The sequence below is a fragment of the Electrona antarctica genome (assembly GCF_951216825.1).
Source record: "Electrona antarctica genome assembly, chromosome: 12".
NCBI classification, from domain to species: Eukaryota; Metazoa; Chordata; class Actinopteri; order Myctophiformes; family Myctophidae; genus Electrona; species Electrona antarctica.
In genome coordinates, this window is record NC_136793.1 from 16,981,814 (window position 1) to 16,999,888 (window position 18,075).

Genomic DNA, 18,075 nt, shown 5'->3' on the forward strand with positions numbered 1-18,075 from the left:
TCCATAAGATTCCTCCATTCTTTCACTGGATATATTATGTTGTCCCTTTAAAACCCTATACCACCAGTTAGGGACATAACTATCAGGGTGCTTGAATTCCACACGGTTACTGTATGTTAAAATCCTGCTGTGCGCTCCACGTGCAGCCTGTCAATTCGTGGCCACCCCATCTCAGGCTCTGATAAAGCTATAGAGGGTATGCACGTGACATCATCATCATACCCGAAAGTAATGCGGGAATGCCTACTGAGTGGCAAATAACTACTTTCTGGCCTTGACAGCCCATACATCCAAACAGAAAAGTCCTATTTGATTGTATTAAATTACTTTAAACAACATTAAATTCACTTTGTCACTCACTTTGCCACTCGATCTGCCATTCACTTTATGCATGCGCATACCCTCTATTGCCCTACGTCACTCAGAGCGTGAGTTTTTCGGAAGGGCTGAGATCCTTCCGAAAAAGACTAGCTCTGATGCTCTATTCACACTTTATTTTTTCTGATTCCTTTCCCGTTCTGCTGTTAGTGGGATCATCACAGTAACCACACTTGTTCCGTAGATGGAATGATCCCAGCTGGGACAGGGCTAGGTTCCATTCCTGACCAGCACCGCTCAATAAATGTAATTCACACTTATTTATGAGCTGGATTATAGACTTTATAGAACATTCCCTCTGAGGTCTAAAATAGCAGTGATTCCATATATTCTAGAGACAGGTTTGTGTCTAAAATGTGTTTGTCCTTTACGTCAACTTAAGTCATTGCCTGCAAGAATTGTTTCAGTCTGTGTCCGTTCCCTGCCAAATGTCCTTTCAGTGAGGTGCCTTATTCAAGGCAAAAAAAATAACCCGGGTCTTGAACCTGAAGTTAGTGAACGGCCAAGTGGCCCACTGCTCCTCCTTGTGAATAGGGGGAGGGCTCTCTTACTGAGACATGTAGTCCTGGAAGTAGGTGAGCCCAGTGTCCATGACATCATGGAGACCATGGACACTTTGATATACTAAAATATCTAAAAACACATATTACTGTGTACTGTCAAAGTCCACAGGTGTTTGGTGCCCTTAAAGGAGTAGTTCACCCCAAAAATACTTATTTCTAACAATTACACAACCCATGAAACCTTGGATTCATGTTTTTGTTACATTCTTGAGCCAATAGTTTGATGACCGGCAGAGTCAACCGGTAGGAGAGACTCAAAGAGACTAGTCAAGACTACTGACCGATGACCCGGCCGGTAAAAAATGCAGTTCAAGAACCGATGACCCGGTAAAAAATGCAGTTCAATAATTTAATAGTTCTCTCTGATATTATCTTTTTTCCTAGACCTCCTGCACTTCCCTGCGTGTAAAGAGGGGGTTTCCCCTGAACAGGAGAGCCTCATTTTGACCCAGGAGAAGCCAGAGCTTCCACAGATTAAAGAGGAACAGGAGGAGCTACATCAAAGAACAGAAGAGGCTGAAAGGTCAACAGTGACATTGCTATCAGTGACAAGTGAAGATTATTATGAAAACAGACAGACAGAGCCTCTAGCCAGCACAACTACTGGACACATGAAAACGCACTCCGATGTGGAGGACTGTGGATCATCACAACCAAGTAGTGATGGACAGCTCCTCTCTTATCATTCTGTATTTGACACTGTAGTCAGTGACGAATGGAAGGAGACAAAGGGAGATCAGTCAGCTGCTAACACACTGAAATCACACAAGACACAACATGTGGAAGGACAAGGATTGGAAGGACTGTCCCGAGACCTAATGTCATCAAAACAAACATTCATGCGTCACACAGGGAAGAAACCTTGTACTTGTACAAATTGTAGCAAACACTTTCATTATTCTAGTTCTTTGAGGACTCACATGACCCATACAGGGGAAATGGCCTTTAATTGTACATTATGTGGCAAAGGCTGTGGTCGTGCCAATGGACTGAAAATACACATGAGGTCTCATACAGGGGAAAGACCATTTAGGTGTATCATGTGTAACAAAGGCTTTAGTCAAATGAGTGATCTGAAGATACATATAAGGATTCATACTGGCGAAAAACCCTTTACATGTACCGTCTGCGGCAAAGACTTTAGTCAAAAGAGTAATCTGAAAAATCACACGAGGATTCATACTGGAGAAAAACCCTATAGTTGTACAGTTTGTGGTAGAGACTTCAGTCAGTTTGGTAATCTAAAAAAACACATGAACATTCATGCAGCTGAAAAGCCTGTTGCACTGATAACGGCAATTGATAACGGCAATTGCTAGGACCACATTTAGATTTGTGCAGCTGTTACGAAACCCTTTGGTCTAGGCAGGGTAGAGTTGTCAACGGGCCTGAAAATTAAGGCCCGGCCCTAACTGGTCTGGCCTGAGGCCCAGCCCGGCCCGGCTAATTAGCATACCCGATACCCGGGTCTGGTTTGGGCAGAATGTGTAGTGTAGTGTTACAGTAACTCTACACTACAAGTGAAACGCCAGTCAGCACCATCTTATGAAATAGTAAATAAAAGGCAAAGAAGTTTAGGGATAAGGGGTTTAGCATGGACAAAAATAGAGCCCACTGTCTATTTGCTCAGACACTATGACGTAAAATTCTCCATTCATTGTCGATGGGAATTTAATGTTTGTTTAAGACAAAGTTTGTGGATGGAGATGGACACTAAAAGCTGGATATAGCTAGTAACCTGACTCTGCAAGATTGCGGCAGTATTGAGTTCACAAATTCCCTCCTCCTCCCTGCATCTGGTCTCTCTCAAGCAGAAACGATGAACCGGAAGCAGCAGGACAACAATCTGATATCTCCATAATAATTTCGAGTTGTAGTCTTGTTAGGTTGTGTTTACATTTGTGCTGTGGCACAGCTTCAATATGTCATCAGTCTGCATAATGCATATCACTCCGGTCTGATTTGGTACCGTCTCTGCCCGAGAGACACCAGACTCTCCCTTCTGGCAGAATGCAAATGTTGTCCAGCAGGGGGCGTGGTTTTACCAGGCTAGCTAGCTAGCGCCCCTCAAAAATAAAGAATAATAGAAAGGGATGTAAGAGGACCGTGAACAGTACATTGTTTAAGATATTTATTTGTTTTAATAATTTGTATCCCACGATTTTGTAACCCATTTTTCAATTATCTAATGTAATTCTGGGCGCTACACTTCCTCTGCCAACCTGGGGTGGCAGCGGACTGACCTCATGCTTCCTTCTATGCATGATGAGTCCAAGCTGCTTCTTTTCACCTGCATGACAGGGTAGAGTTATACGTTATTCCGACCAGTTCCTTTCCCCTCCATCAGGCGCCCCGGCTGGCCAGCCAGGGGGAGGTAATTTAAAGACCATGATTACTGCATGTTTTTTGTGAGGGTACCTACCCTAGGGGACACGGGGAGAACATGCAAACTCCACACAGAAAGGCCCTTTCGCCAACACCGCCGCGGGTATGGGCACTATGATGATGTGGGGGAGTGAACACGCCCCCAGCGTGCCCCCTACATTGTTTAAGATGTTAACCGAGACCCCCGTCCTTGACCCCCAAACAAATTATTTTATAATAAATATAATAATAATGCTGTATTGTTTGGTTATTGTCTTATTCATTCAGAACACCCCAATAACTCTCCCCTCTAGACAGCCCTGCTGTTCATCCCACAGAAAGAGAAGATCTCCTATTCTTTATGCTGGGACAATGTTCAAGTAATTATTTTAAGATGTTGTTTATTTTATTGTCTCCACCAGGCCGAAGGCATGGGGAGAGAGTAGGCTATGTTTTGCACTCCGTCCGTGTGTGAGTGTGTCCGTCCGTCCGTCTACAGCTAATGTCCGGCACCGTTAACCCGGTCGATGCCAAATTTTGCACACACACTCCCTGGATGCCAGCGATGAACATCTTCCCCAAAATGTCCAGAACAACCTGTTATAGCGCCACCAGGAGGCCGACTTTTGAAAAACACATTTTTATATTACTCCAGATTCTGTCCAAAATTCCCGCAAATCGCTACACACTATCTCTATAGTCATGTGTTCCAGGGCGGATCTGTTCGGCTAACATTGGCTTTCAAAGTTTGCAGGATTGGCCCGTTTTGAACAAAAAGCCTCAAATCATGAACAGAGCGTGCAATTTTAGTGAAATCTTTCACAGACTTTCCTACTAGGCTGAGGAATATATCCATATCCCACCCTTTTCACATTGGTCTGTTATAGCGCCACCAACAGGTGGATTTTTGCAAAACACATTTTTGGAACAAAATGCCTCGGAGTGTGCAATTTACGTGAAATCTTTCACGGACTTTCCTACTAGGCTGAGGAATATATTCCACCCTTTTCACATTGGCCTATTATAGCGCCACCAACAGGTGGCCTTTCGCCTTTGATTGAATTACCGTGATTAATTGTATATATATTTATTTGGGTGGGTGACGTGACATAGCAGTTTTGCTTTCCTCAGTGTCAAACATGTATAAATAAAAAATATATTTGTCAAAAACCTTCTGTATATTGTGCAGGACACTATGCTGTAGATTATGTGAATTTACTCAAGATTAAAACATTTTATTCCTCATTTCTTCAGAATTTTCAACCAAACATAACAAAACTCATTTCAATGAAAGGAGATCAAGTTGTTGCAAATGAAGTTTTTGCATTTGCATTATTGGCATTACATAACATTTTGGCGATTAGACTCTAATTGCATTTATTGAATAAAATTAGCTTTTAATAGGGAGAATCCCCCATTGGAGCATTGGAGTCTACGCTGGTGGTGGCAGAGCAGATGACCCTCCTTCCTTCTCAACGCTAGATGACAAATTTGACAATACAAGAGGTGGGTTGCTTGTTGCAAACTGAAAACAGAATTAAATGGCAAGTGTCAGCGGCAGTGATATTTAAAGGCGGAGTCCAATCGCCTGATTGGCTGACTGCAGATTGGCTAGATGAGCTGGCCTCTCAAGCTGTAGATGACAAAAGCTATATGGTGTGACTGTTGTTTCTCAAAGAAGGAACTTGAATAAAACTAAGAATCCATAAATCCATAAATATAATATAGATGTCTATTTGTGAGCCTAATCTTTTCAAAGTCCAAGCATAATGTTTTCAGTCATTTCTGATCCAAAAGATTTTGTCCCCCAAACCAAAATCATATTGTGTGACACTATTTTGGGAAATTTCAACAGGCAATTGTCTGGACACCCACTGGGATAGAGAGGTCCTTCTTCAATACAAGACCATACAAGAGCGTGAGGTGTCTGAGGTACACAAGTTATCACCAGAGTTTCAATTAAAGTTGTATGGGTCACCACTTGAAAAGGTCATGTTTTTCAAGTTTTTGGGGGTGTGGTTTGAGGAGAGAATGACCTGGGCGTGGGTAGTGCATATAGGCAAAATAGTTGAGAAGTGCGAAAAAGTGATTAATGTTTCGAGAAGCCTGTCTGGGTGTGAGTGGGGAGCTGACAGGGGGACGTTGCATCTAATTTACGAGGCCATGATTAGGGCGGCTATAGACTATGGATGGAAGCATGGTGTACGGGACGTGCTTCAAGCCAGGGCACTGAGGTAATGTTGCGGGGCTTTTAGAACGTCCCCAGTGCCAGCACTACTAGTCGAGATGGGCAAAATGCCATTATGGTCTGGATGAGGGCATGAGGCGTATTAAACTTGCAGTTTCTTCTAGAATGTAGAGGGATGTCCTAGCTTCAAGTATGAAGTTTTAAACCTCTCAGAGCTATGTTGTGATACATGAGTGTATATATGTATATACCTAAATCCCCAGACGGACAGGCTTTAGTTTTAGGTTTATAACTTTATATGTATAGGAGGCCTTAGAGATGAGGAAAAACAATGGGCTAATTGTCACAGGACTGTACAGTAGCACCCTGTGTCCTTGTTAATTAATGAGCATGTTTCTAAATTAATTATTTTCCAACAATGCACCTGTTATGCCACTATTTCATGACCCCTGGGCCAGATGTCATCACTGGGAAACACACACCTGCCTTTGTTTGCCCAGCTCATGATTAATTTCTACCCACCTGGGCATGGTCTATATCTATACTCTATAGTCTGAGATGTCCGCCTACCAATTCATCTGGACACTTCTGAACAAGGTAGTTGCAAGAACACCAGCCAGAACAAAGCTACGCCCACTGTTTTAACAGCCAATCATATCACCACCCCAATATGAAGAACCACCCTAAAGATTTTGGATTTGTTCTGCAATGCAGTTTTTTTTCTCTCCCTCTGTAATTAATTAGTTTCCACCCACGTTTTGCAATGAAAGCGACGACATTGCATCATTCTCTGTGTTTAGCGACTCACTGGTAATTTTCCAGACGCTAAACACTCATCAGTGCCCATACCCGCGGCGGTGTTGGCGAAAGGGCCTTTCTGTGTGGAGTTTGCATGTTCTCCCCGTGTCCCCTAGGGTAGGTACCCTCACAAAAAACATGCAGTAATCCTGGTCTTTAAATTACCTCCCCCTGGCTGGCCAGCCGGGGCGCCTGATGGAGGGGAAAGGAACTGGTCGGAATAACGTATAACTCTACCCTGTCATGCAGGTGAAAAGAAGCAGCTTGGACTCATCATGCATAGAAGGAAGCTTGAGGTCAGTCCGCTGCCACCCCAGGTTGGCAGAGGTAGTGTAGAGCCCAGAATTACATTAGATAATTGAAAAATGGGTTGCAAAATCGTGGGATACAAATTATTAAAACAAATAAATATCTTAAACAATGTACTGTTCACGGTCCTCTTACAGCCCTTTCTATTATTCTTTATTTTTGAGGGGCGCTAGCTAGCTAGCCTGGTAAAACCACGCCCCCTGCTGGACAACATTTGCATTCTGCCAGAAGGGAGAGTCTGGTGTCTCTCGGGCAGAGACGGTACCAAATCAGACCGGAGTGATATGCATTATGCAGACTGATGACATATTGAAGCTGTGCCACAGCACAAATGTAAACACAACCTAACAAGACTACAACTCGAAATTATTATGGAGATATCAGATTGTTGTCCTGCTGCTTCCGGTTCATCGTTTCTGCTTGAGAGAGACCAGATGCAGGGAGGAGGAGGGAACTTGTGAACTCAATACTGCCGCAATCTTGCAGAGTCAGGTTACTAGCTATATCCAGCTTTTAGTGTCCATCTCCATCCACAAACTTTGTCTTAAACAAACATTAAATTCCCATCGACAATGAATGGAGAATTTTACGTCATAGTGTCTGAGCAAATAGACAGTGGGCTCTATTTTTGTCCATGCTAAACCCCTTATCCCTAAACTTCTTTGCCTTTTATTTACTATTTCATAAGATGGTGCTGACTGGCGTTTCACTTGTAGTGTAGAGTTACTGTAACTCTACACTACACATTCTGCCCAAACCAGACCCGGGTATCGGGTATGCTAATTAGCCGGGCCGGGCTGGGCCTCAGGCCAGACCAGTTAGGGCCGGGCCTTAATTCTCAGGCCCGTTGACAACTCTACCCTGCCTAGACCAAAGGGTTTCGTAACAGCTGCACAAATCTAAATGTGGTCCTAGCAATTGCCGTTATCAATTGCCGTTATCAGTGCAACAGGCTTTTCAGCTGCATGAATGTTCATGTGTTTTTTTAGATTACCAAACCGACTGAAGTCTCTACCACAAACTGTACAACTATAGGGTTTTTCTCCAGTATGAATCCTCGTGTGATTTTTCAGATTACTCTTTTGACTAAAGTCTTTGCCGCAGACGGTACATGTAAAGGGTTTTTCGCCAGTATGAATTCTTATATGTATCTTCAGATCACTCATTTGACTAAAGCCTTTGTTACACATGATACACCTAAATGGTCTTTCCCCTGTATGAGACCTCATGTGTATTTTCAGTCCATTGGCGCGACCACAGCCTTTGCCACATAATGTACAATTAAAGGCCATTTCCCCTGTATGGGTCATGTGAGTCCTCAAAGAACTAGAATAATGAAAGTGTTTGCTACAATTTGTACAAGTACAAGGTTTCTTCCCTGTGTGACTCATGAATGTTTGTTTTGATGACATTAGGTCTCGGGACAGTCCTTCCAATCCTTGTCCTTCCACATGTTGTGTCTTGTGTGATTTCAGTGTGTTAGCAGCTGACTGATCTCCCTTTGTCTCCTTCCATTCGTCACTGACTACAGTGTCAAATACAGAATGATAAGAGAGGAGCTGTCCATCACTACTTGGTTGTGATGATCCACAGTCCTCCACATCGGAGTGCGTTTTCATGTGTCCAGTAGTTGTGCTGGCTAGAGGCTCTGTCTGTCTGTTTTCATAATAATCTTCACTTGTCACTGATAGCAATGTCACCGTTGACCTTTCAGCCTCTTCTGTTCTTTGATGTAGCTCCTCCTGTTCCTCTTTAATCTGTGGAAGCTCTGGCTTCTCCTGGGTCAAAATGAGGCTCTCCTGTTCAGGGGAAACCCCCTCTTTACACGCAGGGAAGTGCAGGAGGTCTAGGAAAAAAGATATCAGAGAGAACTATTAAATTATTGAACTGCATTTTTTACCGGGTCATCGGTTCTTGAACTGCATTTTTTACCGGCCGGGTCAACGGTCAGTAGTCTTGACTAGTCTCTTTGAGTCTCTCCTACCGGTTGACTCTGCCGGTCATCAAACTATTGGCTCAAGAATGTAACAAAAACATGAATCCAAGGTTTCATGGGTTGTGTAATTGTTAGAAATAAGTATTTTTGGGGTGAACTACTCCTTTAAGGGCACCAAACACCTGTGGACTTTGACAGTACACAGTAATATGTGTTTTTAGATATTTTAGTATATCAAAGTGTCCATGGTCTCCATGATGTCATGGACACTGGGCTCACCTACTTCCAGGACTACATGTCTCAGTAAGAGAGCCCTCCCCCTATTCACAAGGAGGAGCAGTGGGCCACTTGGCCGTTCACTAACTTCAGGTTCAAGACCCGGGGTATTTTTTTTTGCCTTGAATAAGGCACCTCACTGAAAGGACATTTGGCAGGGAACGGACACAGACTGAAACAATTCTTGCAGGCAATGACTTAAGTTGACGTAAAGGACAAACACATTTTAGACACAAACCTGTCTCTAGAATATATGGAATCACTGCTATTTTAGACCTCAGAGGGAATGTTCTATAAAGTCTATAATCCAGCTCATAAATAAGTGTGAATTACATTTATTGAGCGCCGAGCGGTGCTGGTCAGGGCTGGAACCTAGCCCTGTCCCAGCTGGGATCATTCCATCTACGGAACAAGTGTGGTTACTGTGATGATCCCACTAACAGCAGAACGGGAAAGGAATCAGAAAAAATAAAGTGTGAATAGAGCATCAGAGCTAGTCTTTTTCGGACGAATCTCAGCCCTTCCGAAAAACTCACGCTCTGAGTGACGTAGGGCAATAGAGGGTATGCGCAAGAATAAAGTGAATGGCAGATCGAGTGGCAAAGTGAGTGACAAAGTGAATTTAATGTTGTTTAAAGTAATTTAATACAATCAAATAGGACTTTTCTGTTTGGATGTATGGGCTGTCAAGGCCAGAAAGTAGTTATTTGCCACTCAGTAGGCATTCCCGCATTACTTTCGGGTATGATGATGATGTCACTTGCATACCCTCTATAGCTTTATCAGAGCCTGAGATGGGGTGGCCACGAATTGACAGGCTGCACGTGGAGCGCACAGCAGGATTTTAACATACAGTAACCGTGTGGAATTCAAGCACCCTGATAGTTATGTCCCTAACTGGTGGTATAGGGTTTTAAAGGGACAACATAATATATCCAGTGAAAGAATGGAGGAATCTTATGGATACACAGTATTCAGTGTTTTATTTAACAAGTGTCTGAACAAAAGGCAGGGAAAAGGACAGGTGAGTGCCAAATCAAAATAGCATAAACCAACTACTACTATCTCTTGAACAAATGGAAATAACTTCTCTATAGAAAATTAAACAAAACCTACTACACTAACAAACAGAAATTCAGAGGGTGGCACTCACACACACACACACACACCTAACAGAAAATATGTGATGAAAACCAGCTACCCCAGCTCTTACCTAGTTTCCCAGAAACAATATTGAACAGAAGTGCATGAAACAGGCCTGACTTTGACACATAAGCCTGTAAGTCTGAACACAGCCAGAGGAGCATGGTCTGAACATGGTGGGGAAGGGGGCCAGATTGCAAGTACACCGTTATTGGAAGTGAATGGAGATGATTGGTGGACCACTGAGAATGGTGAGCTGGACCTGGGATTGACCTTATGCAGACCGCGGCCATCTTGCTAGTGGCAGGTTGGCAACTTGCCGCAATTTGCCATTAACAGCCCATACATCCAAACAGAATCCGATTCTATTAAACAATGTCAAACTCACCAACATTGCAGCTGTACAAAAAAAAAGCTTAAATTATCCTCTTTCTATCTGCAAAGTGTTTGTTTCATAAAAATCCACTGTAGACATGTTATGAGCTACTTTCTGTCAAGAAATTCCTTGCAGATGATAGTGTTGGAGTTTGGAATTGCTTGTTGGATATCACTCAATGGCCCTGCGTAGTGCGTACCACCTGTTGCATTTGCACATAATGCAGGAGGCAGCAGGACGTTGCTTTACTGAAATCGAGCGCTTCCAAATTTCTGTCAAGTTACTCTCTTGACAAAAAGTAGATCATAACATGTCTACGGTGGATTTTTTTGAAACAAACACTTTGCAGCTAGAAAGAGGATAATTCAAGCTTTTAGTACAGCGTGCAATGTTGATGAGTTTGACATCGTATAATACAATCAGATGACTTTTCAGTTTGGGCTGTCATTGGCAAATTGCGGCTAGTTGCCACCCTGCCATTAACTTGGCAAGATGGCCGCAGTCTGCATAAGGTTTATTGAGGACAGCAGGAGAATCAGTAGAGGGGGAGAGAAACACAGAAAACAGATTGCTCTAAGAGCATACATGCGGAGTGCACAGCAGCATTTCAACAGAACAGTGTGGAAATCAAGCACCCTGATAGTGTTATAATAAAATAAAATAAATCAATGGTACAGGCAGGGGTTGAAGCAAAAAAAAAATCACAAGACCGCTATGAAATCCTCAGGACGGAAATCCGTCCCTAGGACGGAGAACTTTAAGCCCTGGATACAGGTCTGAGATGCTGAGCTTCTCCATGAGTGCGCTGACATGTGGGTTCACCGATGTTTTGTTTTGCACCATCATCTCCTGGCTTGCTTTTGTGCACCTCTCAGGCCAGACAACAATGCAGCATCTGAAAGACGATGTAGAACAAAAAGATATTCTTCTTTTTGGGCCCATCGATTTACAAATGCAAAATATCAAGCAAGAGCCTTTTTTAAAGTCTTACTGTACCACGTGCTGTTTATATTTCTGACTAAGCATTCAATCAATCAATCAATCAATGTCTAAATAAAATGCTATCTGAATTACATGTTAACCTTTGCATAAGACTGCATGGTCGTCAAGGCTAGGTCAATGTATCAATTCACCAGTGATCGGGTGTCGATTCAAAAGGAAGTGATGCAAAGGTCATAGCAAGTATTATTATTAGAGGCGGCACACTGTGTGCCGCAGCAGTAATGTTTGTAGTAGTTGTTCTAGTGTCAGAGGCAACAGTTGTCATCATCAGTAGTTAGTTAGTGGACAATGACGATGTGTGAAGAAGAGTCACTTTAGTCAAGCTGTATAGTACAGCCGGGGTTCCCAAACTTTTGAGGTTGAGACGCAAAAGAGAGATTATATGTTTGCACGGGATGCATTCCAAACCAGTGAAAATAGCTGATCTACAAGCACAAAACGCATTGTTATGTGGTGACGGATTGTGTGCTTGTAGATCAGTTATTTTCACTACTTTTGTTTTTCTTCTTTCTTCTGCATGATGCAGTTCTCTGTGTGGAACAACCTCGTACCTCTGAATGAATTCCAGTGTGCACGCTGCGTCATGCTGATACTGGAGGTTGAAGTTGTAGTACGAGGAGAACAGCACAGCGAGTCCAACCAGAAAGGACTCTCCCTCACACAACACCTGCTTTTGTATGCTCATCATCCATCGCTGGTTTGACTCATTCATTGGACCTGACGAAAAGAAAGAAACAAACAAACAAACAAACAAAATGGAATCAATCTCTTCAGATTGTTTATGGTTGTATGACAAAGTATGAAAATCTGTTACATTAAATTTGAGTCGAATTATGTTTGACCAAATGGACCCGTACCGGTCTGAAACTCTGACTGCACAAATGCAACCAAATGGACACGTATTTGGTTCCATTTGTATGTTATGTTATGGGGGTCCTTGAAATTAAAAAGTTCTTAATTAGTAACATCGGTAGGAAGTAGGGAAGGGGCTCGAAATTAGGAAGTTATTCTGTGTGCATAGAGACCATTCCCCCATGTGTATTAAAAATAACACAAATGAGTCTTGAGAAATGGGGGTCGTCTTATATACGGGATAATACGGTCATTTGATTTGGTTTCCATAGTTTCCATATTTTTGCATTGGTAGATATTAGAAAATACATCTATCCCTGCCAACTTTCTTTTAGGTTTCTTATGGTTGTAATATAGGCCCTTTGTCTAATTTGTAGTCTTAGCCACGTTGTAAACAAAGAGTGCAGCTGTCCATGTTATTCTCATTGAGCATTGTATACTCACCCGCCACAATCAAACGTGGGGTGTCAGCAAGTGGGACAGTCAACTGCACAAAGGCTGGGGAAGCAGACTCCTTAAAAAAAGAAAAAGCACATTAAACCTTCCAGATGCATGGTGGCTGACAATGAACTACAATGCTAATAAAAAAATGGAATAAAGTTAATTTAATGAAAGAAGTCTAACTATGATAATACTGTTTAAATCAGACACTGTAACAAAGGTACAAATCTGTACATCTGTTTGGATAACAAGGGCATCCAGTGGCTCCTCGAAGTGTGCCATTAAAAGCTGCAGGATGTTTGCGGCAGTCACACTGCACTCCGTCCTGTGGAGAACAGCCTTTACAGCATCATTGGTAGGGTTTCGTATGAAGAACTCCATGATGATCCTGCCACGCTCTTCGAGAAAAGCCCCGATCTCTCGGAGAATCGGAACGTCTGTCAGCCGTTCGAAATGAGCGCACATGCTCCTCGGGAAAAACAAATGTGGCCATTGCTGCTTCACATCGTTTAGACGTGGCGCTGGATTGGCGTTTATCATTTGGCGCTGCAAGGAATACGTTGTTTCCATCAGCTTTGACACATCCGTACTTTCCATACCCAAGGAAAAGAGATATGTGAGCGATTCTTTCATCTCCTCATCAGGTGGAAGCTCGGGTTGCCGTTGTGTGCAGCTGTAAATGTCTGGAGGTCCGCCTGGTGGTTTAGCCCAATTTTTCCGTTTTCTGTGACGAGCAAGAGGGTTCTTTCTGTTCACGTGATCTACACGCGCCTTAATTTGAGATAGAAGAGAATCGTGAGCAAACGACTGGGGATACTGGTCCACAATGTTCCTTGTGACGACGATACACTCAGCTCTGCGTGGATTCACAGCGATTCTTTGCATGTCGTTGACGATCACACGGACCATGTGCCGCCTGTCTACCGGCGAAGGCCTTTTTCCATTCCGGAGGGCTGTGAGTAGACTGGGGGGCAGTTTGTCCCAGTTTACTTTGAAATTCTCAGGCCAGTGTGTGAGCGATGCCGGCTGAGAGGACGTGGGACTGCTTGTTGAAACTGAAGCGCTTTGGTCCAGTGGCACACATGAATACATCTGCCTTGGTGGGGCAAACATCGACTCAGGCTCTAGAATGGAGAAAGTCATCCAGTGTTAATTTTGACACCAATTTTTGGTTTTAGTCATAGGGCTCCATCTTGCGCCACCCTTATCCCTAAACTAATTCGCCATTTTTTACTATTTTAAAAAACCTTTTAAAATAGTTCAACTAGCTGATCTACATCGAGACATTGTGAGCTTGTAGATCGGCTATTTGAACTATTTTAAAAGGTTTTATAAAATATTTAAAAATGGCAAATTAGTTTAGGGATAAGGGGTGGCGCAAGATATAGCCCATAGTCTTTTGAATAAAATTCCATTTCGTTTTAGTCTAGTTTTAGTCGACTAAATACCATACGATTTTAGTAGACTAAATCTACAGACTAAAATGTATTTTAGCTGGCCTTGATGGCGGCATAATGCCCGATTTATACTACATGTACTGTATGTGTGTGGAAAATAGACAATCTACAAGCCACTCTGAGCTTGTCTATCGGCTACTTTCGGAGCACGACAACTACACACAACCAAACATAAAATGACGTCTGTTCTACTGGATCGCTTGTCCACTAGTCCCTCCCAAACATTTTAGTCTAGTTTTTATTTGTTGACAAAATTGACGATATATTTAGTCATAGTTTTAGTCATCATAGCTTGGTTTTTATATAGTTTATGTCAGTGAAAAAGGGTTGTCGAACATTTTTCATCAATAATGTATTCGCCGAAATGAACACTGCATTCAGCATTAGGCCTATCAAGACAAACCTAGTGCTTTCCGTTATATGCATACCATCGGTTTACTATTGCCACATTTTGCAACAGGATACTGTGTGCTCCATGTATACACCGTTTTGTAAATAAGAAATCTAAAACCTTAATTATATGAGGACTGCGCATTAGTCCGACTACGTGGCTGGTTAAGACTCACCCCATGGCTTCCGTTAGGGTTAGGGTTAGTAATGGTCGGAACAATGACGTGTTACAAATTAATTACCTGCGCGTTTCAAGGCATTCAGAAGTGTTCTGCACTGAATGGGTGTCATGAGCCCTTCGATGTCTTCCACCGTTACATAGTGCAGATCTTCCTCCGTCTCTGCTCCGTGCTCCATCAGCGTCTCCACCACACAGCCCAGCACTTCTACAGGGAGACTGGGAAGTGCAGAGAGGACTCTGGCCCTGATCACATAACTGGCTTCCAGCATCCTATAGAAATTAGAAATGGGAAAGAGTGTGGAGGTGTGAGATCACTGTCGAGCCAAGCGTAGCATACTGAGTCTAGACCAGTGGTTCTCAACCTGTGCGTATTGGGGGTCCCCAAATGATTGTGACGGTCCCCAGATTAATGGCAATATTGTTTTCTCACTCAATAGTTAACAAACCAACATACAGTTAAGTGTATACAGGATATTTGCACATTTCAAAAGTTACAATTTAATGACTTTAAGAGCTTTTTAATACCGAATTGGCCAAATTGTTAAATATTTCGGAAGAAAGAGGCAAACATTGTGAAAATAGCCGCTCTACAAGCTGACTGACAACGCCTCGCAGTGCGAGGGATTGTGAGACGGTAGTTTGGCTATTTTCACAATGTTGTGGAACCGAGTCAAACTAAATGTAATGCCTACAACTGAAAGTTACAAGTACTTGTCATTGTCAGGGTGGCTCATGGTCTTCAGAAGTTTTCTGCACTGAATGGGTGTCATGAGCCCTTCGAGGTCTTCCACCGTTACATAGTGCAGATCTCTCTCCGTCTGTGCTCCGTTATCTATCAGCCACTCCACAACACGGTCCAGCACCTCTACAGGGAGACTGGGAAGTGCAGAGAGGACTCTGGCCCTGATCACATTACTGGCTTCCAGCATCCTATAGAAATTAGAAATGGGAAAGGGCGTGGTGGAGTGAGATCACTGTCGTGCCAAGCGTAGTAATACTCTAGACAGCAGTAGCATTGTGAATTAAAATTAACTTAGTCCTGCCAAAGTCCTTTATCATTATGTTTTTTAACAGTAAATGCATGTGCTGCAACAGTGCTGCCTGGCTGAAATCTAAGCGGGGCAACGGTTTCTTGTATCCTATCACTGTAGTCCTCTATACACAAGTCTGTCCCCTTCTATTCATGGAAAGCTATAATAGAAGTAATTGTTCTCCCTTAAATACAAACATTAAATCAAATACAAATGTCACTGGTAGGCGGCATGTTTCTGAACTGTCCATAGTCCTCCTCTGAGACACAGAATGACTACAGAAATGGTGACATCTTATAATGAGCATTAGTGAGGACCAATTATATGAAGACACGTTGCGAATGGGTGAAATGCTCCATTTATTTCAAGTATAATAAAAATGGTGACTTACCTAATCGGTGACTTGGCGGACCAGTGCACGTTGTTGTGTGATAATGTCTTTGGGTTGACAGACACTGGCAGGCAGATGAACAAAATCAACAAAAATAAAGCTGCAAATGTAACCTTTTACAAAAAGTTCGGAAACTTTATTTCTGTTGAATATTACTCCCCTTCGATAATACCAATTTGTATTGAATTTTATAACGTTGGAAAGCTTGATCTTTACAACGAGGTATCACTTGTAAGGATGGTGTATTCGTGGAATGAGCAAAACCGCTAAGCGTGTGGGGAGTTTTTATTTTATTTTTTACCTGAGAGAGTATCAAGATTCTGGTTCCAGTGGGATAATGTCAGCGTTAACCCATCAGCCTCCTCTGGTCTTAGAAGTAGCTCCTCGTGTTCCTCCCGTTTCATCTGTGGAGGCTCTGGTTCCTCATGTGGAGGTTCCGGTTCCTCCTCCTCTTTACACACCGATAGCAATGGGAGATCTACAAATAGGAGAGAGCACTTTGTTTCAAAAAATATATTTTTTTAATTGCATCCATAATAATGGATGCAATTCTGTCCAGATTAGATGCATTCTGTCTAGAAATTCTGTGCAAGTGAAAGCTTTTCTGAGTATTGGAGTTGGGAAGCACTCGTTTTTATTAATGCATCGTGCAATGTTGGTGAGTTTAATGTTTAATGTAAGCAGGTTGTCAATGGAGTCAGTGTATTGCAACTCTAGATTCAACCCATTATAAACAATAGGTACAATTAGGAGAGCCAAAACAGGCAAACTTTGATTGAAATACAAAATATTTTACATTATCTAAATAATTACAAGTAATGCAGTTGTTAAACAATCATTTAACTTGAGAGCGTAAAATGAAACCAAATGGTTAAAGATCTACAAGGGGCCATTTGGTTACACCAACTCTCCATCATTTTTAGCTAGGGACCACCTGGAATCCCCTCAAAGACTCAAATACCCAAAATCTCGGGCACTGTGACTCGCTCACCCACACTCGCTCACTCCAGCATCATGGCGGACTTTGGCGGTGTTATGGTGAAATTGGTGACCATCTTGTGGACTTCACACAATGTACGTGGAGGTCTTTAAATACGTGGCCTGAATAGGTTGAACTTTGCTAATAAACAAACCGCAACGATTTACATTCGGACACTGGCCATTATGTGATTGTCTACTCTACACGATTGTCAGTTGTCACAAATGTCAGCAGGTCACCAAATTTCTTATTTCACCGTAATAACGTGTTCTATGAGCAGGGCCTGGCTGGAAACAAGTTCTTAGAGCTTAGCCCAGATACCCTGGGTAAATATAGATTTCATTTCATTTCATTTCATTTCATCATGGTCATGCTGGAGTGACCGCGTGTGAGTGAGTGAGCGAGTGGCCGAGATTTGGGGTATTGGAATTTGGCTTTTGAGAACCACTGGTGTAGTGGCTCTGCTGTACCAACCTGCTGGGTGTATCTGCAGTAGTGTGTGTTGTTGTTTTGTGGAGTCGTCTAGCTCTGTGATGATCCTCTCCACGTCCATAAAGATGTCCTTGGCTACTACATTCAGCCGCTGCTCTATCAGGGACTTCAGTGTTTGTAGTAAAGCAGTCATGTTGGAGAGCTCTGTTTATAATCCTATTCTAAAGTGGAACTATGACTCAAGTCTCTAACGATAAACTTAACGGCAGCTCTCTCCGAGTCTCCGTGCTGTCACTGCTGTGTTTACAATTACAATGTGAACGGACATTACATTCGGACAAATTCCCTACAAGTCAACGACTTCTGCTTGTCAAGACTTCACTGAACGTGGCGGTGAGTTGATGTCTTGTCTACCGCCCCCTGCTGGTGAAGGTGTGTACAGCTAATTATGCGCGTACAATGTTGAGGTACTTTTACTTTACTGGATTATTGCGAATATTGTGTCCGTAGGTGGAGAGTTCCAACTCTCTCTTCTGCTGAGACATATAATAGCCACAAATGTATTAGGAGATTGGTTATAAATAACTG

At 42.7% G+C, this 18,075-nt stretch overlaps 1 protein-coding gene across 1 annotated transcript; it reads right to left on the reverse strand.

The window, feature by feature from the left end:
* Positions 1-9,778: 9,778 nt before the first annotated feature.
* LOC306933796 (uncharacterized protein) lies at positions 9,779-17,807 on the reverse strand. The gene is made up of 9 exons (XM_079516120.1): positions 17,530-17,807; positions 16,378-16,554; positions 16,077-16,140; positions 15,366-15,584; positions 14,716-14,924; positions 12,861-13,750; positions 12,630-12,699; positions 11,885-12,050; positions 9,779-11,226 (listed from the first exon to the last, which is right to left on the reverse strand). Exons 1-9 carry the CDS (start codon positions 17,678-17,680, stop codon positions 11,055-11,057), a joined length of 2,118 nt encoding a protein of 705 aa, XP_079372246.1. The 5' UTR covers positions 17,681-17,807; the 3' UTR covers positions 9,779-11,054.
* Between the last annotated feature and the right edge of the window lie 268 nt (positions 17,808-18,075).